This window comes from Bufo gargarizans, chromosome 3, assembly GCF_014858855.1.
Source record: "Bufo gargarizans isolate SCDJY-AF-19 chromosome 3, ASM1485885v1, whole genome shotgun sequence".
Classification (NCBI taxonomy): Eukaryota; Metazoa; Chordata; class Amphibia; order Anura; family Bufonidae; genus Bufo; species Bufo gargarizans.
The window spans coordinates 54,607,826-54,635,259 of record NC_058082.1 but is presented as its reverse complement, the minus strand read 5'-3'; the positions used below and the strand labels follow the sequence as shown (position 1 = coordinate 54,635,259).

The window sequence follows — 27,434 nt, the reverse complement described above, 5'->3', positions numbered from 1 at the left end:
GGGACCTAGTCTGATCAGACACATATATACCCTTTTACCTAGGGCTGGGTGATTATGGAGGAAACAAAACTCAATCATTTTAACTTTATGGACGACTATTGATTATAATATCGTTTTTTTTTTTTTTTTCGGCAATAACTTTTTTTCCTGTCTAGGTGGACTGGGGAGGGTGTATAATTTATATGGAGGGAAGACTGGAGGAGGGTATACAATGTATATACAGGGGGGACTGGAGCAGGGTATATAATCTCTCCTCCAGATAAGTAGACCAAGCTGCAGGTATCAGTATGGCAGGTAAGTACACCAGGTGCCCTCCAGTCCACCAGCTATTGTACCTTCAAGCTCCGGGTTCATAGTAAACACATGGGCGTCGTGTCCGGGCAGACAGTGGCACAATATGTGATGGAGAGATGGGGGGTGCTTGGGCTCAGTGTAGTTATGCCAGCTCCGGTCCCGAGAGTCTTTGAGCTGCAGCCAGGCACTGCACTTCATCACTTTTTATTCTTGATCCCAGTGTTTCCACTAATGTCTCCTGATCCAACCACCCGATACCTATTGGCCGACAAGGATGCAAGAAGTATCGCTCTCCACTGCCGCCAAAAACAAACCAAATTTATATTTTATATAATATATATCTCTCTCTCTCTCTATATCTATATCTCTCGATATTTAAAAAATGAACATCGTCCGACAAAGGGCTCATGCACATGGCGGTTGCGCGTCCATTCTGTGCATTGGGGACTGCAATTGTGGTCCCCAAAGTACAGGCAAAATCCGTGCAGCAGGCCGGACCCATTCAACTTGAATGGGTCCGTGGTCTGTCCGCACTGCAAAAAAATATGACATGTCATTTATTTGTGGTGCGGAATAACTGAAAGAAACACCACGGAAGCACTCAGTTCCTTATCTCCGGAATTGTTGACCCATTTAAGTGAATGGGTCTGCATTTGTGATGCATGGTGCACACGGCTGGCAGCCGTGGATTGACGAGCCGCCATTTGCAGGCCACAGTACGGCCACGGCCGCCCAACGGCCAAAAAGACAGCGAATGAATTTGATTAATCGTGCAGTCCTAACCTATGGGAAAACCCATTTAAATAGATACCATAATAGTCTATAGGGGATGGATGACGCTATGTGGCATCGGTCACAGCCTCCATTTCACATGTCCGAGCTTCTTCCGGTGCAAGCCAAAAATGTAGTGTGAAAAAACCCGTTGCAGATTCTGGATTTCCAAAGGAGGCCACCACTGTTACTACAGAGACACATCGATCCCCAGAGAAACTGGTCTTAAATACACAGTACATGGTGCTAATACCCCCTGAGATCTCGCTCACATATGGAGGAGAGACCAAGTACAGCTGAAGACAGGAAGCATTTGGTTATGTTCACACCTAGCTTTACTAGTATAGATTCCAAAATTAGGATAGTACAGATCAGCGTCTGGTCTTTAAATAGACGTCCATATCAATTTCCCCTCTATGATCCAACATGCTAGGTGTGAGCCGTTACTAACGACTTACACAGACGCCGGCCAAGTGCAGGGAGAACAGGGCTAAATAATCATTTCCTCTGAGGCCCGATGCCGCAGATTTCATTTAGCCTCTCAATAATCCGGAAGCACTGCCGTGTCCGAAATACACAAGGTCAAGTGTGTGGGCGCCTAAACCAAAGGCATCAACTATGGAGCAAACCAGTGAAGGAAACGTCATGTAGAAGGCACCGCCGCACAGCCTGGGGAGGTCACCCATGTACCCAATAATCTGCCAGTTTCATGTTTTCCTGATATGTTGCACTTTCACACTCGAGTTTTGGGGCGGATCCACCATGGATCTGCAAAAATGAATCAGTTACAATAATACAACCACATGTATCCATCATGAACGGATCCGTTTGTATTATCTGTAACATAGCCAAGACGGATCTATCATGAACTTTATTGAAAGGGGAGACAGATCTGTTTTCTATTGTGCCAGATTGTGTCGGAGAAAACGGACCCGTCCCAATTGACTTACATTGTGTGCCAGGACGGATCTGTTTGGCTCAGTTTCGTCAAGCAGGCAGTGTTTTGGTGTCCGGCTCCAGAGCGGAATGGAGACTGATGCATTCTGAGCGGATCCTTTTCCATTCAGAATGCATTAGGGTAAAACTGATCCGTTTTGGACCGTTTGTGAGAGCCCTGAACGGATCTCATAAACGGAAAGCCAAAACGTCAGTGGGAAAGTAGCCTACCATCAAGCCCACTGCGATACAATGGCAGCACATGGACACTACATCATACAGTACCTGTCTATAAGCTGTCAGCAGACACAACCCTAATCAACTGCTTCAGCAGCAGCAATGTTACAGCTGGGGCAGAAACTAATGGCATGTCCTGCAGGTTAAAAGGAATGTTTCAATAGAAAACAACTAGGGGTGCACCGAAATTCCGGCGGCCGAGAATGGGCCTAATCCATTTCGGCCGATATTGGTACATATCGGCAGAAAATATGGTGGTTATATACGTTCGGCCGGCCGGCGGCGCCCCTCATGCTGTGCCTCCTAAACGCTTGCCGCTCTAAAGAATCTCCGGCTCAGTGCTGCGCAGCCTGCTGTGTCTGCTCTGTGCTACTGCTGTTGTTAGTGTAGTGTGGCCGAGCTCTGTTCGTTCCGCGGTACAGGAGCTTTTGTTTCCTGTACCCGGCCGGACTGACAGGAAGTGCTCACTTAGCGTGCACTTCCTTTCAGTCCGGCCGGGTACAAGAAACAAATGCTCCTGTACCGCGGACCGAACAGAGCTCGGCCACGCTACACAGGCTACACTAGAGGTGACAAGGGAGGGGGAGGGGTGTAAAATGAGAGTGACAAGGGGGGGAGGGGGGGGTAGAATGAGAGTGACAAGGGGGGGAGGGGGGTAGAATGAGAGTGACAAGGGGGGGAGGGGGGTAGAATGAGAGTGACAAGGGGGGGAGGGTGGGGTAGAATGAGAGTGACAAGGGGGCGGGAGGGGGGTTAGAATGAGAGTGACAAGGGGGGGAGGGGGGTTTTAGAATGAGCGTGACAAGGGGGCGGAGGGGGGTTAGGAATGAGAGTGACAAGTGGGGGAGGGGGGTAGAATGAGAGTGACAAGGGGTGGGAGGGGGGTAGTAATGAGAGTGACAAGGGGGGTGGAGGGGGGTAGAATTGAGGAGTGACAAGTGGGGGGAGGGGGGTTAGATTATAGGAGGTGACAAGGGGGGAGGGGGGTAGTAGAATGAGAGTGACAAGGGGGGGAGGGGGGTTAGAATGAGAGTGACAAGGGGGGGGGGGGGGGTAGAATGAGAGTGACAAGGGGGGGAGGGGGGTAGAATGAGAGTGACAAGGGGGGGAGGGGGGTAGTAGAATGAGAGTGACAAGGGGGGGAGGGGGGGTAGAATGAGAGTGACAAGGGGGGGAGGGGGGTAGAATAGAATGAGAGTGACAAGGGGGGGAGGGGGGGGTAGAATGAGAGTGACAAGGGGGGGAGGGGGGTAGAATGAGAGTGACAAGGGGGGGAGGGGGGGGTAGAATGAGAGTGACAAGGGGGGGAGGGGGGTAGAATGAGAGTGGACAAGGGGGGGAGGGGGGTGGTAGAATGAGAGTGACAAGGGGGGGAGGGGGGTAGGGTAGAATGAGAGTGACAAGGGGGGGAGGGGGGTAGAATGAGAGTGACAAGGGGGGGAGGGGGGGTTAGAATGAGAGTGACAAGGGGGGGAGGGGGGTAGAATGAGAGTGACAAGGGGGGGGAGGGGGGGTAGAATATAGAATGAGAGTGACAAGGGGGGGAGGGGGGCGGGTAGAATGAGAGTTGACAAGGGAGGCGGGGTTATTTAGAATGAGAGTGACAAGGGAGGGGGGTAGAGTGACAAGGGAGGGGGGTGGAGAATGACAAGGGAGGGGGGTAGAATGAGCGTGACAAGGTAAGGGGGTCGACTGGATTGACAAGGGAGGGGGGTTTCGAATGAGAGTGACAAGGGAGGGGGGTAGAAGGAGAGTGACAAGGGAGGGGGTAGGGAATGAGAGTGACAAGTGAGGGGGGTTTAGAATGGAGAGTGACAAGGGAGGGGGGTGTAGAATGCGAGTGCAAAGGGCGGGGGGTAGAATTAGATGAGGCGTTGACAAGGGAGGCTGGGTAGAACTGAGAGTGAACAAGGGAGGGGGTGTTAGAATGAGAGTGCCAAGGAGGGGGTGAGGTGTAGAATGAGAGTGACCAAGGGAGGGGGGTTTATAGGAATGAGAGTGACAAGGGAGGGGGTAGAATGAGAGTGACAAGGGAGGGGTAGTACGGAATGGGTGAGTACTTAGAATGAGAGTGACAAGGGAGAGGGGGAAATGATGAGTGACAAGGGAGAGGGGGAAATGAGAGTGACAAGGGAGAGGGGGAAATGAGAGTGACAAGGGAGAGGGGGAAATGAGAGTGACAAGGGAGGGAGGGGGAAGAGAGTGACAAGGGAGGGAGGGGGAGAGTGACAAGGGAGGGAGGGGGAGAGTGACAAGGGAGGGAGGGGGAGAGTGACAAGGGGGGGGGGGGGGGAGAGTGACAAGGGAGGGAGGGGGGGGGAGTGACTTTTTTTTAAAAAATAACCACTTTGGGTGGCATTGTGTGTATAATATCTATGTATCTGTTTAACTTTATATTTTAATTCACTTTCCTTTTTTTTTTACTTAAAAAAAGTATTTTAAAAGTATTTGGGCAAAAAGGCAGTTTCGGTTTTCGGTCAAGGGCATCCTGAATTTTCGGTTTCGGACCAGAATTTTCATTTCGGTGCACCCCTAAAAACAACCTATTGTTTAAATCAAGTCTTTATGTTAAACTTTTTAATGGCCACCACTTCTGGGGCGATACAGATCACTTCACAGCAGTCATATCATTATCATGGGCAAGGTTAGAATGACATATCTACTATTCCAGGCATGCTCAACCTGCGGCCCTCCAGCTGTTGTAAAACTACAACTCCCACAATGCCCTGCTGTAGGCTGTATGGGCATGCTGGGAGTTGTAGTTTTGCAACAGCTGAAGGGCCGCAGGTTGAGCGTGCCTGTACTATTCAAAATGATGATATCACAGCTTATCTACTCCCTTCAGGACCTCTGCACAGGTCACTGGGCATGCCTAGAAAACTGTCCCACAGAAGTCAATGAGGTTCCCCTCTAAGGATTCCAGAATCAATTTGGGTGCTGCCGAAGCCGAGAACCTGCCTCCTGCCAGAATATTGACAGGCTGGGCATCTAGGGCGGCCATGACAATCTTACGCCTGCGACGCTGCTCCAAGTAGTGGCGCGCACACAGAGGCTGTGATTCCTCTACGGGAACAGTGACTGCGCCACTACACTTCTGCACTTCCAGGTAGCAGCTCTTGAACAGTTGCTGCTCCAGTAGAGGAATCTCAGCCTCTGTGCATGCACCGCTACGCAGAGCTGTGGCATAGGTGCAAGACTGTCAATCAAGCAGCAGGGGGAGAGTCCTCAGCCTCGGAAGCCCCCCCCGACACAGGTGCAGAACTCTGCTTGGCGAGACCAATCGATTCAGTCATCTCTAGTCCCCTGCTGTCCATTGCGTCTATATGTAACGGCAATCAGAAACTAAAAAGTTGTGTGTCACTATCTGGTTTTAACTGGCAGAAAAAAATCAAAAATAAATGGGTGACATTCCCCTTAAAGTTTCACATTAGTCCGCAGAAGCTGCTGATTTTGGTGGGACCGTCTGTTCATCGAATACATGGAGGCGCACAACCTTTTATGGTCCACAATGTCCTACTGAACAAGTCTCAAGGGTAGCAAGAAATAAAAGGGACATTACCAACTGACATTTATAGCATGTTAAAAAGCGCAGACTAACACCTATTGGGAAAATGGGTTCCCCTTCTCCCAATTTAAAGGGGATGTGCAAGAATGTTTTTTTTTTTTTTTTTGCAACATCCCCCACCCCAGACCTGTAACAGGAAGTTTACTTACCTGGGTCCCCACTCTTTCTCCTGGCCTGCGATGGTCCGCTGGGCTCCTTTGCTGTAAGCATCTAGTTTGACATCACCGGCTGACCATACTCCGTGACAAATGGCCACACGATGCAAGGGGATCCGGACTCTGCTGCGATGTCCAACTGGATGTTTTCATGGAGGGAGCCCAGCGAAGCATCTGATGTAATCTACGTGACCAGGAGGTACGCCTCTTACAACCCCAGGTGTAGAACACTCCATTACGCCTCCCTGTATACGTGTACATCTTGGGGACGCTGTCCATTGAAGTGCTGTTATGTATTTACCAGTAGCACATTAAAGGGATTCCGTCACCTCGTTTTCGGTTATAGAGCTGCTGACATGCACGGCTAGCATGTCCGCAATATACCTGTCCTATAGGGCTGTGTCCTTTTATTTTGTTTAAAAAAATATTTTTGAGATATGTAAATGAGCCTTGTAAGGTGCCCAAGGGGCTGTACGAACCTTCCTGGTGCCCAGCCACGCCCGCCTGTGAAGGAGCCCAGCACCGCCTATGTCCTCCGAATCTCCCCCTTTCGTTACAGTGCCGGTATCGTGTTCCTTCCTGTGCTGGCATCAGCCTCAGGGAAGGAACTGCGCATGCGCGAGCTCGCTCATCGCAAGATTACGGCGATCTAACGGTGACGAAAGGAGGAGATTCGGAGGACGCAGGCGGTGCTGGGCTCCTTCACAGGGGGCGTGGCTGGGCACCAGGAAGGTTCGTACAGCCCCTTGGGCACCTGACAAGGCTCATTTACATATCTCTAAAATCATTTTTTCAACAAAATAAAAGCACACAGCACTATAGGACAGGTATATTATTGTGGACATGCTAGCGGCGATCTAGCCGTGCATGTCCGCATCTCTATAACCGAAAACGAGGTGACAGAATCCCTTTAATAAAAATGGACAGATGTCTCTGGGTTGACCAAAGGTTCAGGAGCCTTCACATGTATCTCAGTGCTAAAAATAAGGTCTTGGCCCTCTGCTTATGGAGTTACTGCCCGCTGCACTGACTCATGTGTGACGCCAGGGTACAGTCATGTCGACTCTGTCCTGACCTTAGATCATTTTTTATAAGCTGATTAATCTTCACAAGACATATTGACTTGACTCACATTAGCAAATGGAAACTCTTGGAGCACTGGGCTAATTAGATTTCCCTCTTCAAGGAAAGCACTGTAATCCGGGACATTAGTTAATTGACTATGTAAATGTAAATTTTGCCTGTGTCAGCAGAGGGTGGACGTGGACAACTCCTCAAAAAATCTCAACACTAGCACTTGCTGCATTTCTATGGAAGGTCCATTTATAGGGGGCGTCTCACAAAGACAAGCCCATTCTGTATGCTCCACTGGGGCATGTGTGCCTCATAGGATATCCCCCGCCACCTCCCCAGGAGCCATAATGGAGTGTCACTCGGTATAAGCACCAGTCTTCCTGAGAGGTCGAGTCCAACTTGTATTATATGGATGGCCATTCAGTATTTAGCTGCCAGATCCTGCGCTGCCCCTCTGGTTCTCCTGGCTGCGCCATGTTTACCCGGCTGCAGCAGTGATTGTAATGTCGACAACATGTCACCACTGCGGCAGCCAGGTAAATAGATCGGGCTGGGAGAACGGGAGCAGCAGGATGGGTCTGGCAGGTAAGTACTTACCTGTTCTTCATTGAAGATTAATCCATCTTTAACACCACCTGTCATATTTGAAAGTAGGGACCTCTCTCTCTCACAAATATATAGTAACCAAACTTTCACTGACAAAAATCTGCCAACCCCTTAGGACATAGAAACAGTGTGGTTCCCAACCAGAATCCCTCTATGAACCAGAGATCCAATCTGGCAAACCCATATTAATCTGAATAATTGCCATATACCAGGACCCTAAATTGCAACTAATTAAAGTACCTCCAACTAATGTAAAGATGTAACAGTGGAAACTAATCTTCTTGAAGGATGCAGACATCAGAAAACAAAGTTGGTATAGCATGGGCCACCAAAAAGAGCAAGTCTGCAAAGAGGATCTCAAACTAAAATCTGGATCCCAAGCACATACACTATATGGAGAAAAGTACTGGAACACACCTCAACCCTTGAATTTAGGTTTGCCCTCCAGTCCCATTGCCACAGGTGTATAAAATCCAGTCGTAGCCTTGCAGTCTGCCTTTCCAAACAATTGTGATATAATGGCTTGTTCTGAACAGCTCACTTAAAGGGGTTCTGCACTTTCAATTAACTGATGATCTATCCTCTGGATAGATCATCAGCTTCTGATCGTCGGGGGTCACGACTTGTATCAACTAGAGTGGGAGCGGCTAAGCTCCATTCAAGTGAACAGAGCTTAGCTGCGCCCACTGTAGTTGATACAAGTCGTGACGTCAGTGGGCAGGCGGCCCGGCGGTAAACAGTGAGAAGGCAGCGCCGCTGCCTTCTCAAACAGCTGATCGGCGGGGGTCCCGGGTGTCGGACCCCTGCCGATCAGAAGCTGATGATCTATCCAGAGGATAGATCATCAGTTAATTGAAAGTGCAGAACCCCTTTAATTCCAGCATGGTCCTGTAATGGGGTGCCTCCATGGTAACAAGTCAGTGTGTGAAATTTCTTCCTTCCTAGATATTCCACCATCACCTATGACCGGTATTATTGCAAAGTGGAAGTATTTAGGAACCACAGAACTCAACCATAAAGTGCAGACCATGCAAAGTTACACAGGGGGCCACACAGTGCTGAGGCGCATAGTACATTGAAGTCACCAAAGGCCTGCTAACTACAGAGCGCCAAACCTCTGGCAAACATCAGCACCGAGCAGCTGCATAGCAAGCCTTACATCTCCAAGCACAACACCGCCAGTGCAAACGTGTTCTGTGCAGGGATGAAGCACGATTCTCTATCTGGAAGTCTGATAGACGAGTCTGGGTTTGGCAAATGCCAGGAGAACAGTAGGCTACTTTCACACCGCCATGGATCTGCAAAAACGCTTCAGTTACCACAATACAACCGCATGCATCTGTCATGAACGGACCTGGTTGTATTATGTCTTCTATAGCCATGATGGATCAGTCATGAAAACCAATGGAAAGTCATTGGGGGACGGTTCCGTTTTCTATTGCGTCAGAGAAAACTGATCTGTCCCTATTGACTTATATTGTATGTCAGGGCAGATCTGTCTTGCTCCGCACATCGCGGACAGAAAAACGCTGCTCGCAGATTTATTCTGTCTGCGATGGGAGCGCAACCAAACGGAATGGAATACACTTTGGTGCACTCTGTTTCGTTCAGTTTTGTCCCTATTGACAATGAATGGGGACAAAACAAGCGTTTTTTTCCCGCTGTTGAGATCCTATAATGGATCTCAATAGCGGAATTGAAAACGCTAATGATAAAGTAGCCTTACCTGCTTGACTGAATCGCGTCAACTGTAAAGTTTGGTGAAGGAAGGCAAATCTTAATGCATCAGCATGCCAAGACATTTTGGACCATTGTATGCTTCCAACTTTGTGGGAACATTTTGGAGAAAGCCCTTTTCTGTTCCAGCACGAATGTACCCAGTGCACAAAGCAAGGTCCACGAAGGCATGGTTGGCTGATTTTGGTGTGGAAGAACTTGACTAGTTCTCACAGAGCCCTGACCTCAATCACATTAAACACATTTGGGATGAACTAGAACAGAGATTTGGATCCAGGTCCTCTTATTCAAAATCTGTGTCGGACCTCACAAATGCTCTTCTGGATGAATGGACAAAAATTTCAAAATCTTGTAGAAAGCCGTCCCAGAAGAGTGGAAGCTGTTTTTAGCTGCCAAGAGGAGACCAATTCCATATCAATGCCTATGGATTTAGAATGGGATGTCATGAAAGCTCCTGTAAGTATAATGTAGAGATGCCCCAATAATTTTGTCCATAAAGTGCATCTGTTGAAGACACTAGTACCTTAAAAAGATCTGTGACTAACCATATGGACACGTACCCACAGGACAGTCACATCATGCTGAACCCATCCAGGGACAGCATCTGAAGAGTCTGTATCTTCTCCTCATAACTGGGAGGGTTCTCTCATACTCGGAGGACGCCAGTCCCTGACATACACTAATACTCTATACAATTAATACAGTGCTCACCAGAACAGCCGCAGGAATTCTATGCCTGTACTTGGCGCGGCCCGGCAGTTGACCGTAATCGGCCAGGTCGCATACAAGCGCCCTAATAGTTCTTGGGTAATCAAGCACAGAAAACAAGGACCTTTCTACAGTTCACAAGCACCTTCTTGGCTTTGAGCAGAGCACCTGTCGTCTTTCTTTATGGAGATCAGTAGTCACATAGGTAAAGCATCTGAACACTTGACAAACAGTATAAAAGGAAGTCCCGTAATTCTAGTTCACACAGTACCGAACAAGAAAGCAAAAAAAAAAAAAAGTAACCTAAACGCATACACACGCAGGATAACGATGATCGGGAACAAACGACCTGCGACTGCTCGCTCGGCACATCATTGACTGTTAGGCTACTCTCAGATGGGCGACTTCCTAGCGGGAAACATGCACAGTGTGGGAGCATTATTATTTTCCCACCTGAACTCTGCTCCTGTGACAGGCCCTCACGGCAATATACAGTAATGATTTATGTTGCTGTGTGTCCCTGCCTGACATTGGCTGTAATGAATTGTACTGAACACTGTCACTACAGTTCATTACCGCTGATGTCAGGCAGGGACACACAGCAACATAAATCATTATGCGGTGAGGTCCTGTCACAGGAGCAGCGCTCAGGCCGGGAAATACAGCTGTCTCATGGAGGGTGTTACCTGTTGTGAACTTGCTCTTCTGGGACTGGCCTTCAAGGGGTTTTCCAAGATTTATTTATTTTTTGATGGTGGTGAACCTTTTAGTGATTGAGCGCCAAACTGCTACCCAAGACCCACTTATTTAATCGCAAAGTGCCAACACGGCAAGTTAACCTGAATACCACTATATTATCTTCCATGTACTTTATCATTTAGCTATAATAGCCTGCCTACATTCAGTGTGCGCCCCCTGCGCTGATAAATGGCAGGAAAAGTGTAAGGCATATTAGTACACTATAGACTTTTTCCAGGGTGCGGGTGCTCACAGGGTGCCGCCCTGGCACCTGTGCCATAGGTTCACCATCACTGGGATAGGTCATCAGTATCTGATCAGTGGGGGTCCAAAAACCAGGACTCCCGCCGATCAGCTGTTTGAGAAGGTATCGACACTAGCTTTTGCGCTGCGGTCTTCTCTGTAATTTCCCTAGGCTGAGTGATGACACCAAGCAAAACCCCCCTATACAATGTACGGGGCTTGGTTTGGTTTGCTGTGAGAAGGTCGTGGCGTTCACAGGAATGCTGCTGCCTTTACAAAACTGCCGATTGGCGGTGGTCCTGGGTGTCGGACCCCCACCAGATACTGATAACTAGGGATGAGCAAATCTACTTCGGATGAAACATCTGAAGTCGATTGACATAAAACTTTGTTAGAATACTGACCCCCAATTTTTCTTTTTGTTAGAATACTGTACTGAGCGGGAGCTCCGTACAGCATTAGAATGTATTGGCTCAGAAGAGCCGAAGTTTTTACTTCGTGAAGTCTCACGAGACTTCGGGTAATAACTTAAAAAACCTTTTACCGAAGTCTATTCGCTCACCCCTACTGACAACCTATCTAGAGGGGTGTCGGACATATTGCTGAATATCATAGGCTGCTACTTATGGCAAGATTTTCTCTCATGGCCTTCATTACCAGGATGTCACAATATCGGAATCAGTACTAATAATCTCCCAGCTCTGAAATGCGATAACTGCTTCCTACGGAGAAGGCGCTTGAGGCAAGACTGAAAAGTATCGCAATCAATATGATCGATAGCTACAGACAGTCTGGCCATACACGTCTGATACAATGCCAACAGTCTAATGTGTAGGAGGGCCTCTAGAATGAAGCACATGCATGTACATAGTGGACAGACAATTGGCCGACAGCCATCTCAGGTGTATGGCCAGTTTTACAGAAGGTATTCCTAATCTAAACACTAAATTTAGGCCACATTACCGGATTACGGATCTTGCTGTACACATTCAGCATTACAGTGCCTATACAGTTTTCCAAGAGTACAATATTACCCTCAGGTAAGGTCCTCAATATCTGACGATGAGGGCCCGACTCTCTGCTGATCATCTTCCTAGGCTAGTGATGTCACATTCATCAGTCTCGTGGCCTATGAGCAGCTCAGTCCCATTCAGGTGAATGGGTTTGGGCTGCAATACCAAGTGCAGCCACTATACAATGTACGGCGCTGTGCTTAGAATGTAGTGAGGAGTCCACCAATCAGATCACCCCCGCCTTAGGACATTGTGTGTTGCATGCAAACATCTAGGTACAAGACCATATAAAATATCAAAGCTGCGTTCACATCTCCGTGAGAGTTGCGGCGGCATAAATACCGGCTCTCGGCCGCACAAACACTGCATGAACTGGTATTTGTCCGGCCAGGTGCCATTATAGTCAATAGGCATCCGGCGGTGATCTGTTGAATCTGGAAATGCCAGATCCAATGAATGCCGACAGGCTGTCTTCTGCCAGAAACTTTCAACGGAGATGTGAATGCAGCCTTAACCTCCATTACATTTTTTTTTTTATTATAAAGTTTGAGTTTGAGTTTGTGCTTTATATCTGTGGGGAGATGTTTTCTCACACTAAGGCCATGTCTGTTTAGTAGGGATCGACCGATATTGATTTTTAAGGGCCGATACCGATAATTTGTGAACTTTCAGGCTGATAGACGATAATTTATACCGATATTCTGGGAATTTTCATTTTTGAAAAAAATAAAATAAAAATTCCTACACAAATCTGCTGAAAATTAATGTTTATTGTTAATGTTTAGTTTTTTTTTTTTTAAATCTTTCTTTTTCATTTATATTTAATATTTTGGTGTTTTATTTTTGTAACTTTTTTTTTACTAACTTTTAGCCCCCTTAGGGACTAGAACCCTTGTCCTATTCAACCTGATAGATCTCTGTTAGGGTGAATAGGAGCTCACACTGTCCCTGCTGCTCTGTGCTTTGTGCACACAGCAGCATGGAGCTTACCATGGCAGCCAGGGCTTCAATAGCATCCTGGCTGCCATGGTAACCGATCGGAGCCCCAGCATTACACTGCTGGGGCTCCGATCGGAGGAGCAGAGGAGATCCTGTGGAGGGGCGCACTGCGCCACCAATGTTTTTAATACTGGGGTGGGGGTGGGGGGTGCACTGCGCCACCAATGTCTAATACTGGGGTTGGGGGGGAACTGCACCACCAATGAAGATTAATCTCTCATTTATTCATATACAGGAGGCGGGAGCTGGCTGCAGAATGACATAGCCGGCTCCCGACCTCTATGAGCAGTAGCTGCGATCTGCGGCACCTGAGGGGTTAACTACCGCAGATCGCAGCTACAGCTCATAGAGGCCGGGAGCCGGCTATGTGATCCTGCAGCCAGCTCCTGCCTCCTCTATATGAATAAATGAGAGATTAATCTTCATTGGTGGCGCAGTGGCCACAGCCCCTCCCCTTCTCTTGTCCCCTGTCCTTTCATTGGCGGCGGCAGCAGCACAGGGGGAGGAGACACTGCTTCCTTCTCCCCTGTGCTGCTAAGGGGAACACGGAGAGCGCTGTACAGCAGCGCGATCTGTGTTCCCCATACGCCATCGGAATATCGGCAAAATAGATGCAGATACCGATAGCGGTCAAAATCCTCAATATCGGCCGATAATATCGGTAAAACCGATAATCGGTCGATCCCTACTGTTTAGCATGTAAACCCTAAAGGTGTCTACATGTTACATTATCCAGACAGATGCCAAACCGGCGTCGGACTGGTATATGCACGGGTCTCATCATGCACTTGAATGACTTCCAGGTGAGTTTGCTGTGGGTTTTTGTTAAAGGGGTATTCTAGTTATACGACATTATGGGAGCTTTACTCCTGGGACCCATGGAGCCCCCTAAAATAAACAGAGGCTGGTCGAGCATGTGTGCAGCTGCTCTATTCATTTCTACGGGGGTCCCAGAGATGGACGAGCGCTGTACTCCGCTATCTCTGGAACTCCCATACAAATGGAGAGGCTGTGTGCATGCCGACCAGTCGCCCGGTTCATTTTAGAGGGCCTCTACGGGTTGCAAGTAGGGATGAGCGAATAGACTTTGGATGAAACATCCGAAGTAGATTTGCATAATACTTTGAATACTGTATGGAGCGAGCGCTCTGTACAGTATTATGCCCCTTTCAGACGGGCGATAATTCTGCACGGGTGCAATGCCTTCACCTCACACATTGCACCTGCACTGAATCTGGACCCATTTACTTCAATGGGGCTATTCAGAGCATTGATTTTTCACGCATCAATTGTGCGTTGCGTGAAAATGGCAGAATTTATTGTGCGTTTTTCACGCAACGCAGGCCCCATAGAAATGAATGGGTCTGCGTGAAAATCGCAAGCATCTGCAAGCAAGTGCGGATGTGATTTTCACGCATTGTTGCTAGGAGATGATAGGGATGAGAAACCCCATTAAAGTGTATTCCCTGTATTATTTTCCCTTATAGCATGGTTATAAGGGAAAATAACAGCATTCTTAATACAGAATGCTTAGTAAAATGTGGCTCGAGGGGTTAAAAAATAAACAAATTAACTCACCTCATCCTTTTGATCACGGAGCCGGCATAGTCTTCTTTCAGGACCCGCAAAAGGACCTTTGATGATGTAATCGCGCTCACCACATGGTGACATCAGCGCAGGTGCTGCTGAATGAAGATAGAAGGATCTTTACACCATCAAAGGTCCTTTGGCAGGTCCTGAAAGAAGACAATGCCGGCCGAGCGAACAAGAGGATGAGGCGAGTCAATTCGGACACATCCGGAGCAAATACGGGACACCCGTGTGAAAGAGGCCTTAGAATGTATTGGCTCCTATGAGCCGAAGTTATTACTTCGTGAAGTCTCGTGAGACTTCGGGTAATTTCAGAAATTAATTTCTACTGTAAAAAAAAAAACTTAATAAACTCTGGTTTGGTTCCAAGGTACAGTATTCAAACGAAGTCTTATGCTAATCGACTTCGGATGTTTCATTTGAAGTCGATTCGCTCGTCCCTAGTTATAAGGTCCTTGTGACTGATCCAGTGGATAAAGGATAACTTCCTATAATCTGAATACCTCTTTAACACTCTGCAACCACCCTGAACAAGCAGAGCTACAGTGTAAAGCAGGAGGTGGTTTTCAGGCTACCAAACACAATGCAGCTAAGGGGGAGCCACTGAAGATAGCTTTGTCCGGTTTCTAAAGGACTACGTTACAATAAACCCACAATCAGATAGGAACAGACTATCATGACACACTATGACCCAGTCAGTTCGGGTCAGGGGAGCCGCAGTCCTGGTGATGCGTTCGACACACGGACCATGTTTTCTGGACCGAGCATGGGTGTGTGAATCAGCCCTTGGTGTTGCTCCGCTAAGGGAGTGTTAAAAATTACATGATGATCCCCGCAGGTTTCCAGTGTACCAGAAAATGTTTCACCCCCTGCCCTTACTCAAAAAGGGGGTGGGGGTTGCTCAGAAAACTCCTCTGAAGAGACCCCTTCACTTCGGATGGCTAGAGAGCGGCACAGTGCACAGCTCTAATCTAGCCAGCTGGCAGAAAGGACCTGTCAGAGCCGCGGCTTCCATTATAAACAGAAGCCATGACGCTGGTGTGAACAGACCCTTAAGCGCTAAAAAAAAAATATTTCTGCAGGTTCCCAGACCTGAAGATATGTACATGATGAAGAAGTGATCACGGGGGTGGGGATCTTTTCTTTCGGTAATCACAATGAAGAACACCACAGCCTCTCCCAGAGATGACGAATGGCTGATAACAGAGAACAGTCTGGAATAGACAGGGAGCTTTCTGGGCACAGTGTCTAACAGTATGCCATCAGAAGGCTGGTATAAGTGGAGGTCGACCAGGGAGAAATCAACAAATGACCAATAGCAGTAGAGGGTCCAGGCAGTCACAGGTCTCTACTCTACCCAGGTGAGGACCACACGGCACCTTCGCCGCCGGCACAGATGACCGCTTATCAATATGGGTGACTTATGATTGAAAGGTTTGTCCAGGATTTTAAGACAATTGGCCAACAGAATGGTACAAAACAAACCGTAGTGATAAACCCTGCGCGAGCGCTGCCGCTCTGGTGGTCGCCTCCAGTGATGACACCACATACAACATTCACATCTGCAGCCAATCACTGGACTCAGCGGTCCCAAGGCGTACATCCAAGCATCGCCGATGAGACCAGTGACTGGCTGCAGCAGAGACGTTTAATGATTTAAATTTAACCCCTACTCAAAGGATATGAGAAGCAACCAGCGGGAGCATACCCGCCGGGGGATCAGTGACCCGATGGGGGCGTATCCGTTGGTGGATCAGCAAACCTGCTGGGGGGGGGTATCCGCCGGGGGATCAGTGATATATAGGCACAACCCCTTTAGACCGCATGCTTCTTGCTGGGCGCACTGTTCCGGAAAACAGCCAATAATGTTCTCATCATTTATACAACTTCACGTTTTTCAAGACCACTGCTTGTCATCAGTGAATGAAAACACTCCTGCATTTCTGACAGACTGTCTCCCTCAGAGCAAGAGAGATGTGTGCGGCTGGTGCACAATGTGGATCATGTAGACAGGCCAGAAGAATTATGGGAGCTGAGCAGGTTTCCATGCAGATAGGACGGTCCCTATTCACTGACAGCAAACAGGCTGATGTGACAGGGCGGCGGATCAGGTGGAGAGGCCGCGTCCCCCCTGCGCTGCCATCCAAGGGAAGATGGATTCCCGGCCACTTCCGGAAACCCCGCTTCATCCCCTGTGCGGGGCCTGCAATGCGGAGCAGGGAGAGCAGGATCCCGGCACATCTCCCGCACAGGGCGCTGCCCCCACAGCCCGAGCTGTCAGGCGGCCGCCCCGCGCTCTCCCGTCACCATGACACCGCTCCCACAGAGGAGTCGCCAGAAGCCGGTAAGGCCCGGCACCGCCTGCTTCTCAGTCACCCCGGTCCGGTCTAATCCCTCCGTGCTGACGCGTACGGTCGGTGCAGCATTCACACCGATCCCCGCCTCAGTGGCGGTAACGCAGCCCTCACATGACGCCAGTCGCCGATACAACCCGTGTATCCAGGCCCTGTCTAGAAACAATACTGGGAACCCCCGGTAAGAGCCTTAGCGGAGGCCACCATGTTGAAGCCTGGCAGCGCTACCACAGGGGCCCCCTCCGGTTATAAAGGTGTCCGGACGGCGCCTCGTCACACTGACCTCTACATCTCTGCCCTTGTTCTTGAAGCTTTTGATCCGGTGGTTCTCCAGACCGGCGCTCTCCGCCATGGCGGTTGTTTCTGTTTCTTCCCGTTACCGGCTGCGACACCACAACGACCGCGCCAGCCGCACTCCCCCGCCCTGCGCGCGCTCGCTTCCAGGAGGAGGGAATGCAAGGGGGGGTGGGGCGCGAGCGTCACTCCGGGGGGGAAGGCAAAAGGGCGGGGCTAGTTGAGAGGCGGGGCGCCGGAGCCTCTAGGAGGGAAGCTGGGACTTCGTGAGAATGGCAGCGGCTAATTACGTGACCCAAGCCGTGGTTAGTCCGGTTAACGGTAGACCGCACAAATAGCCGCTCGTGTACGCGTAGTAAAGCCGTACTGAGGCGTTCTTTCCTCACACTGTTATAGGTCTCGTTCTGAGTAATGTTTACTGTCAATTATTAATAAAGTTTTCCGGGAGGAGAAAAAAAAACAACTTCAGTTCACTTTCAGCGGCGGTCCTTTGTGACGTAACCTATCACGTGGTACTAAAGAACGCTCTAGACTAGAGCTGGGTAGTGGGCGTGGTTAATAAGCCCGCCCCCTTCTTAAGATGTACGATTTGAGCCACCCACTTGGGTAACCCCAGTGCCTCTGTAGAGGCGGCGGTGCGTGACTTGCAGGTGACCAGTAAGTAAGGCGCAGTAGTATCTGCTGCAGTGGAGCCCTTTCGCTAGGTTCACACGACATAAGAACTTCCCTATTCATCAATGGTGATAGGGTGGTGTTTTCTTTTTTTGGGGCCAGGAATGAAAATCGTTCCCCAAACTGCCTTTAGGAAAAAATGGGGGGAGGGCACCATGATGATGATGATGATATGCGCATCCGTTTTATTTTTTCCAGCACTGAAAATACTATGTGTGAACCTTTGGGTGCCACGGACGGAAAACTCCAGTGGTTTTCTGTGCGACGTGGGGAATGAAAGCATTCTGTGAAAGGAATACCTGTACCAATGACCACTTTTGGCATGCGTACTCAGAACTCCCATAGATGTGAATGGAGCTTGGGCTGCCACCTTTCCCGACAAAAAATATAGTGGCCAAGTTAAAGGAAACCTGTCACCATGGTTTTGCGCATAGAGCTGGGGACATCCACTAGCACATCCGCAGTACCCAGGTCCCATAGCTCTCTGCGTCCTCCGAATCTCCTCCTTGCTGGCCGACGTCACTGAGCTGGAGCGCCGAAATCTCGCGATGCGCGAGCTAGCGCATGCGCAGTGTCGGCATCATGTTCATTCCCTGTGCTGGAATCAGCACAGGGAACGAACTACGCATGCGCTAGCTCGCGCATCGCGAGATTTCGGCGCTCCAGCTCAGTGACGTCGGCCAGCAAGGAGGAGATTCGGAGGACGCAGAGAGCTATGGGACCTGGGTACTGCAGATGTGCTAGTGGCCATCTAGCAGCCCATGTCCCCAGCTCTATGCGCAAAATCATGGTGGCAGGTTTCCCTTAAGCTCATGGCTTAACACAGTGTGTTAAAGGGGTTGAGAGTTATTTATTTATTCTTTCTATGTTCCTAACTAGGCAAATGTAACAGCTTTCCAATTATCTCACTTTATCTGCAGTGGCTGGTTTCTCAGATCTCACTTGACCTGTGATGTCAGCTTCTCTCTAGGGTTGTTGTGGCACCTGAGGGGTTAACTGCCGCTGATTTGCTTTCAGTACCTGCCTCCTGTATTAAAGGTTAATTATAATTGGTGGCGCAGTGCGCGCCCCCCCCAGTATTAGAATCATTGGTGGCGCAGCGCCCCCTCCACCCCCCAGTATTAGAATCATTGATGGCGCAGCGCCCCCTCCCCCCCAGTATTAGAATCATTGATGGCGCAGCGCCCCCTCCACCCCCCAGTATTAGAATCATTGATTGCGCAGCGCCCCCTCCCCCCCAGTATTAGAATCATTGATGGCGCAGCGCCCCCTCCCCCCCCCAGTATTAGAATCATTGATGGCGCAGCGCCCCCTCCCCCCCCCCAGTATTAGAATCATTGATGGCGCAGCGCCCCCTCCCCCCCCCCAGTATTAGAATCATTGATGGCGCAGCGCCCCCTCCCCCCCAGTATTAGAATCATTGATGGTGCAGCGCCCCTCCCCAGTATTAGAATCATTGATGGTGCAGCGCCCCTCCCCAGTATTAGAATCATTGATGGTGCAGCGACCCCCCCCCAGTATTAGAATAATTGATGGTGCAGCGCCCCCTCCCCCCCAGTATTAGAATCATTGATGGCGCAGCGACCCCCCCCCCCCCCAGTATTAGAATAATTGATGGTGCAGCGCCCCCTCCCCCCCAGTATTAGAATCATTGATGGCGCAGCGCCCCCTCCCCCCCCAGTATTAGAATCATTGATGGCGCAGCGCCCCCTCCCCCAGTATTAGAATCATTGATGGCGCAGCGCCCCCTCCCCCCCCCAGTATTAGAATCATTGATGGCGCAGCGCCCCCTCCCCCCCCCCCAGTATTAGAATCATTGATGGCGCAGCGCCCCCTCCCCCCCCCCCCCAGTATTAGAATCATTGATGGCGCAGCGCCCCCTCCCCCCCCCCCCAGTATTAGAATCATTGATGGCGCAGCGCCCCCTCCCCCCCCCCCAGTATTAGAATCATTGATGGCGCAGCGCCCCCTCCCCCCCCCCCAGTATTAGAATCATTGATGGCGCAGCGCCCCCTCCCCCCCCAGTATTAGAATCATTGATGGCGCGGCGCAGCGCCCCCTCCCCAGTATTAGAATCATTGATGGCGCAGCGCCCCCTCCCCAGTATTAGAATCACTGATGGCGCGGCGCAGCACCCCCCTCCCCAGTATTAGAATCATTGATGGCGCAGCGCCCCCTCCCCCCCCCCCCCCCCCAGTATTAGAATAATTGATGGCCCAGTGCCCCCTCCCCCCCAGTATTAGAATCATTGATGGCGCAGCGCCCCCTCCCCAGTATTAGAATCATTGATGGTGCAGCGCCTCCTCCTCCTCCCCCCCCCCCCCCCAGTATTAGAATAATTGATGGCGCAGCGCCCCCTCCCCCCCAGTATTAGAATCATTGATGGCGCAGCCCCCCCCCCCAGTATTAGAATCATTGATGGTGCAGCGCCCCCTCCCCAGTATTAGAATCATTAGTAGTGTATAATGTGATGAAAAAATGAATCCAGCCAGGAGGTAATATGGTGCAGCACCCCCTCCCCCCCCAGTATTAAAATCATTGGTGGCCCAGCGCCCCCTCCACCCCCCAGTATTAGAATCATTGATGGCGCCCCCCCCCAGTATTAGAATCATTGATGGCGCAGCGCCCCCCCAGTATTAGAATCATTGATGGCGCAGCGCCGCCCCCCCCCCCCCCCAATATTAGCATCATTGATGGCGCAGCGCCCCCTCCCCCCCAGTATTAGAATAATTGATGGTGCGGCGCCTCCCCCCAGTATTAGAATAATTGATGGCGCGGCGCCCCCTCCCCCCCCCCCCCCCCAGTATTAGAATCATTGATGGTGCAGCGCCCCCCCCCCCCAGTATTAGAATCATTGAAGGCATGGCGCAGCGCCCCCTCTCCCCCCAGTATTAGAATCATTGATGGCATGGCGCAGCGCCCCCCTCCCCAGTATTAGCATCATTGATGGCGCAGCGCCCCCTCCCCCCCAGTATTAAAATAATTGATGGTGCGGCGCCTCCTCCCCCCCCCCAGTATTAGCATCATTGATGGCGCAGCGCCCCCTCCCCCCCAGTATTAAAATAATTGATGGTGCGGCGCCTCCTCCCCCCCCCCCCCCCCCCAGTATTAGAATCATTGATGGCGCAGCACCCCCTCCACCCCCCAGTATTAGAATCATTGATGGCGCAGCGCCCCCTCCCCAGTATTAGAATCATTGATGGCGCGGCGCCCCCCCCCCCCCCCCCCCAGTATTAGAATCATTGATGGTGCAGCGCCCCCTCCCCAGTAATAGAATCATTAGTAGTGTATAATGTGATGAAAAAATGAATCCAGCCAGGAGGTAATATGGTGCAGCACCCCCTCCCCCCCAGTATTAAAATCATTGATGGCGCAGCGCCCCCTCCCCCCCAGTATTAGAATCATTGATGGCGCAGCGCCCCCTCCCCCCCAGTATTAGAATCATTGATGGCGCAGCGCCCCCCCCCAGTATTAGAATCATTGATGGCGCAGCGCCCCCCCCAGTATTAGAATCATTGATGGCGCAGCGCCCCCTCCCCCCCAGTATTAGAATCATTGATGGCGCAGCGCCCCCTCCCCAGTATTAGAATCATTGATGGTGCAGCGCCTCCCCCCCCAGTATTAGAATCATTGATGGTGCAGCGCCTCCCCCCCCCCAGTATTAGAATCATTGATGGTGCAGCGCCTCCCCCCCCAGTATTAGAATCATTGATGGCGCAGCGCCCCCTCCCCCCCAGTATTAGAATCATTGATGGTGCAGCGCCTCCCCCCCCAGTATTAGAATCATTGATGGTGCAGCGCCTCCCCCCCCAGTATTAGAATCATTGATGGTGCAGCGCCTCCCCCCCCAGTATTAGAATCATTGATGGCGCAGCGCCCCCTCCCCCCCAGTATTAGAATCATTGATGGCGCAGCGCCCCCTCCCCAGTATTAGAATCATTGATGGTGCAGCGCCTCCCCCCCCCAGTATTAGAATCATTGATGGTGCAGCGCCCCCCCCCCCCCCCAGTATTAGAATCATTGATGGCATGGCGCAGCGCCCCCTCTCCCCCCAGTATTAGAATCATTGATGGCATGGCGCAGCACCCCCCTCCCCCCCAGTATTAGCATCATTGATGGCGCAGCGCCCCCCCCCCCCCCCCAGTATTAGAATAATTGATGGCGCAGCACCGCCCCCCCCACCCCCAGTATTAGAAACATTGATGGCGCAGCGCCCCCCAGTATTAGAATCATTGATGGCGCAGCGCCTCCTCCCCCCCAGTATTAGAATAATTGATGGCGCAGCGCCCCCCCCCAGTATTAGAATAATTGATGGCGCAGCGCCCCCCCCCCCCCCAGTATTAGAATAATTGATGGCGCAGCGCCCCCCCCCCCAGTATTAGAATCATTGATGGCGCAGCGCCCGCTCCCCCCCAGTATTAGAATCATTGATGGCGCAGCGCCCCCCCCAGTATTAGAATCATTGATGGCGCAGCGCCCCCCCCAGTATTAGAATCATTGATGGCGCAGCGCCCCCTCCCCAGTATTAGAATCATTAGTAGTGTATAATGTGATGAAAAAATGAATCCAGCCAGGAGGTAATATGGATAATAACAATACATTAGTAAGTGCCTTCCTCTACATGATAAATACCATTTGCCGAAGTCAGACAACCCCTTTAAGCCCCCACAGATCTTCATAAATCTGACTTTTGTATGAAAAGTATTAAAAGGCAAAGACACTTTAATCTGCTGAAAATTTATTTAAATAATCTTACAAATACAGATTTGGACAGGAAAACACATTGAATCAATGGAAAACAGCCGTTACAAAAAATTAACACGAGTAAACGAAGGACTGTCGCCAATCAGCTTAGGTTACGTATGCGAGTGTATATAAAAGGAGGCAGCGATCCTCTGGAACCCGCAGGAACAGATCGTAATGAAGATTGGGGCCGGCCAGAATTTTATTTAATTTCATTACAAACTGCATTAAAAACAGACTGGTGGCAAACAAAAGGATTTGTGCAATTTTACATCCATGTATTCTTTAATGCATCTAAAATAATAAAACTAAACATAATGAAGCAACTTTGGAACAATCTTCATGGAAAAAAAAAAAAAAAAAAAAAAAAAAAAACTGTCTACAGCTTCAATGCAGACCTATGTGTGCTTTTAGCCATGGCGAACGTGCTGACTGAGGCCTCCTGCACAAGACCATAGGTGTCCTGTTGCCGTATTGCGGACCGCAATAAATGCGGCACCGGCCGTGTGCATTCCGCATCACGGATGCGGACCCATTCACTTCAATGGGTCCGCTAATACGAAGATGCGGAACGGAACCCTACGGAAGCACTACAGAGTGCTTCGTCCCATACTTCCGTTCCGCAAAAAGATAGAACATGTCCTAACTTTTTGCGGAATGGCCGGATCTTGGACCTATTAAAGTGAAATGGGTCCGCGTTCCGCTGCGGCTGCCCCACGGTCTGTGTTTGTGCATTGCGGCCTGCAGCATGGCCACGGGGCGCACACGTTCGTGTGCAGGAGGCTTAGGCTGCGTTCACACGGGTGAGATTTCCGCGCGGGTGCAATGCAGTAGGTGAACGTATTGCACCCGCACTGAATCCTCATTCATTTCAATGGGGCTGTGTACATGAGCGTTTTTTTCCACGCATCACTTCTGCAATGCTTTAAAATCGCAGCATGTTCTATATTCTGCGTTTTTCACGCAGCCCTGGCTCCATAGAAGTGAATGGGGCTGCGTGAATAACGCATTGCATCTGCAAGCAAGTGCGGATGCAATGCGTTTTTCACTGATGGTTGCTAGGAGATGTTGTTTGTAAACCTTCAGTTTTTTATCACGCGCGTGAAAAATGCATCAAAACGCATTGCACACGCTCGGAAAAAACTGAACAACTAAACGCAATCGCAGACAAAACTGACAGAACTTGCTTGCAAAATGGTGCGAGGTTAACTGAACGCATCCGGACCTAATCTGTCATGCTCGTGTGAACTCAGCCTTAAGGCTACTTTCACATCTGTGTTTTTACTGGATCAGTCATGGATCAGCAAAAACACTTCCATTAGGGCTCATGCACACAAACGTATTTTCTTTCCGTGTCCGTTCCGTGGAAGTTGCTCCGTGTGCATTCCGTTTCTGTATGTTTGTATTTCCGTTCCGCAAAAAAAATAGAGCATGTCTTATTATTGTCCGCATTACAGACAAGGATAGGACTGTTCTATTAGGGGCAAGCTGTTCCGTTCTGCAAAATTCAGAATGCACACTATCATCCTCAGTATTTTTTGCGGACCACAAAATACATATACAGTCGTGTGCATGAGGCCTTACATTGTGGTCCGTCTTGCTCCGCATCCCAGGACATGCTTTTTTTTTTCTAAACTACAAACAGTAGGAAAGGGAGCAAATGGGACAGGTTTGGGGGTTCATGTGACTACAGGATCAGACAAACGCAGTCCTAATAACCATGCCCACTGGTGTATGCTGCGTCAGGAGTGCCGCCCCTTAACGAGTCCTGTGCACCAAGAAATGTAATAGATACTTGCAAGGGAACTAGGGTACATTTTAGATGTAATGTGCACCAATTTTATGGTGCCCTTGTTAAGCAAGTTGAACCGCTGATGTCCCACTCCCTCCCTGTCTAATTTTTTAAAAAAGGAGCGAGGGTCGTGGAGCAAGTCAAATGCGTACAAGCTTAATACATTTTCCTCAGGATGTTTTTGTAGTCTGTACAGACGGGAACACAAAAAGTGTACATTGCAGCTGGAGAGGAAAAAAACAATAGGAGTGGTCTAAAATTAGCAAAAATTGGCAGGCAGGGGATGGTGTAAAACAACTGAACAAACATCACTTACCTGATGAATCAGCCATGGCTCCAGCACTACCTTTCTGACCGTCTTTACTTCCAAGGCTGCAGTGCTGAGGATAACGCATGACTGATGCAGCCAATCACTGCCTTCAAAAGGCAAGCTGTTGAGGCCACCGATTGGCTGAAGTAGCCACGTGCTGTTCATGCGACATCACCGATGCAGCACTGTAAACAGAAACCGGCAGGGAGGACTGGAAATGCAGTGCTGGATGATTCTACATCTTAAGGGCTCATGCACACATACATATATTGTTTCCGTGTCCGCCTGTATGTGGAACCCTTTACTTCAGTGGGGCCGCAAAAAAAACGGAAATGACTTCCTGTGCATTCCGTTTCTGTACGTCAGTTCCACAAAAAAAAATAGAACATGTCCTGTTATTGTCTGCATTACAGACAAGGATAGGACTGTTCTATTAGGGGGCCAGCTGTGCCGTTCCGCAAAATACGGAATACACAGAGACGTCATTCGTATTTTTTGCAGATACATTTTTTAAAGACTGCAAAATATATACGGTCGCGAAGGAGCCCTAATTTTAAGTGACGAGTAACACTTGGTTCGTTGTTTTACACCATCACCTGCCTGTGCCCCTTTAAACAAGTTGCTATATTTTTATTTATTTAGATGCATGAAAAAATTACCGCGGTGCACATACCATGTACGAACTCTATTACATGAGCGTTTTATCTCACTAAAGACTGGAACCAATTCCAAAATGACAGCGGAAACACTTTCCTATGCTGCAGTTTTTTGGGAAAAATGCTGATAAAATACAGTAAACAAGCTGTTAAAGTAATAATATAGACCATCCATCAGAAGTAAACTGTAAGCCTGCTTAATGCAACATTTTTATCTGGTTTAACGCCATATATTAGGCTTCATTTATAAAAATCAGTTCAGGTATAAATTGGAGGTGCTGCCATTTTCATTTTCTAACTTACAGTAAAATATTTTACAAATTAATTCTGACCGCTATGAGTTAAAGGGAGTCTGTCACCAGTTTTCTGCGGCCCTCACTTTTAAATCCCAAAAGCTTCAGCACAGGCAGAGTCCCCATATTCATGAGTTCCCGTCTCTCCCCGCCTATCTGCCTCTGATGGAAAACAGACTGTCAAACTGAATCAGCGGTAGGCGGGCAGGGAGAGCCAGGAGCTCATGAATATTCAGGACTCATCATCATTCTGCACTGGAGATGTTCAACACAAGATTTTAGTCAATTAAAGAAAGTGGCCCAGCATTTTGCTAAGGGCATCTGTCAGCAGCTTTGTACCTATGACACTGGCCGACCTGTTACATGTGCTCTTGGCAGCTGAAGGCATCTGTGTTGGTCCCATGTCCATAAGTGCCGGCATTGCTGAGAAAAATTTGGTTTTAATATATGTAAATGAGCCTCTAGGAGCAGCGGGGGCGTTACCATTACACCTAGTGGCTCAGCTCTCTCTGTAATTGTCACACCTTCTCAACTTTGACAGGGCCAGGTATGACTACGTAGTCACTGTCAAAGTGGAGAGGGCACGGCAGTTGCACAGAGAGCTAGGTGTAACGGCAACGCCTCTGTTGCGCCTTGAGGCTCATTTGCATATATTAAAACATCATTTTTCTCCGCAATGCGGCCACATAGGAAGATGGGACCAACACAGATGTCTTCAGCTGCCAAGTGCACATGTAACAGGTCAGCCAGTGTCATAGGTACAACTCTGCTGACAGATGCCCTTTAAACCTCTGCTAGTCTGAATGACTTTCCGTAAATGAGAAATGATGGTCCTCATCTACAAGGACCAGCGATATGGACAATCGCGACTAGACTTTGCATCTCAGGCTTTCTGCCCTAACTTTCATAAATGAGGTTATCTGTCTCTTTGAGCAACTATTCTGGGCAATTTAAGAACCATTTTCAAGCAACTTGACAGAGGAGTGAAGAAATAATCTTGTCATGTTTTCTATTTACTCTTTGGTAATATTTAAAGTTATCTATGAAGTACATATCCACAAATATACAGTATCTGGAATATATTCACAGTGCAATTAGTCACAACAGCAAAAGGTGCAAGCAAACCTTAGAAATAAAACTTATAAAAAATAAATATATTCAATTACAATTTCATTTGCCTAATTTCCATTTTTTAAATATCAAGCCTTTCTAACAATTCTACCAATAAAGGTCACACAAGGGTTGGGGGTCTTACTTTATGTACATATCACACTTCAAATAATTCAGGTGAACACTCAAGACCTCATCTACTGCATGGGGTACTGTGCTTAAAGGGGTTGTGCAAGAATGGGCGGTGTGAACCCCCCCTTTCTGCCAGACCCGCAAAGGGAAGACGACTTGCCTGCTTCCCGACGCCGGCTCCCGCTCCTGCGATGCTCCTCTGGGCTATGACAATGTTAACATCCGGTTTGACATCGCTGCAGCCAATCACTGGCCGTGGTGATGTCCAGCTCCCCTTCAATCATGTGACCATTTGTCATGACGCAAGGGGAGCCAGACATCATCGCAGCGGCCAGTGAAGGGCTGCGGAAATGTCAAAGTGGATGTTGACTTTGATGGAGGCCTGCATGAGAAGAAGCCGGCGTTGGGAAGC

At 49.3% G+C, this 27,434-nt stretch overlaps 1 protein-coding gene across 1 annotated transcript in view; it reads right to left on the bottom strand.

Annotated features, from left to right (window-relative positions):
- KPNA3 (karyopherin subunit alpha 3) overlaps positions 1 to 17,462 on the bottom strand; it is a 52,581-nt gene extending 35,119 nt beyond the window's left edge. Inside the window, exon 1 of the mRNA XM_044286142.1 lies at positions 17,304 to 17,462. Within this exon, the coding sequence (XP_044142077.1) occupies positions 17,304 to 17,372 (69 nt within the window). The 5' untranslated portion in view covers positions 17,373 to 17,462. The remainder of the gene's footprint in view (positions 1 to 17,303) is intronic.
- Positions 17,463 to 27,434: the final 9,972 nt, after the last annotated feature.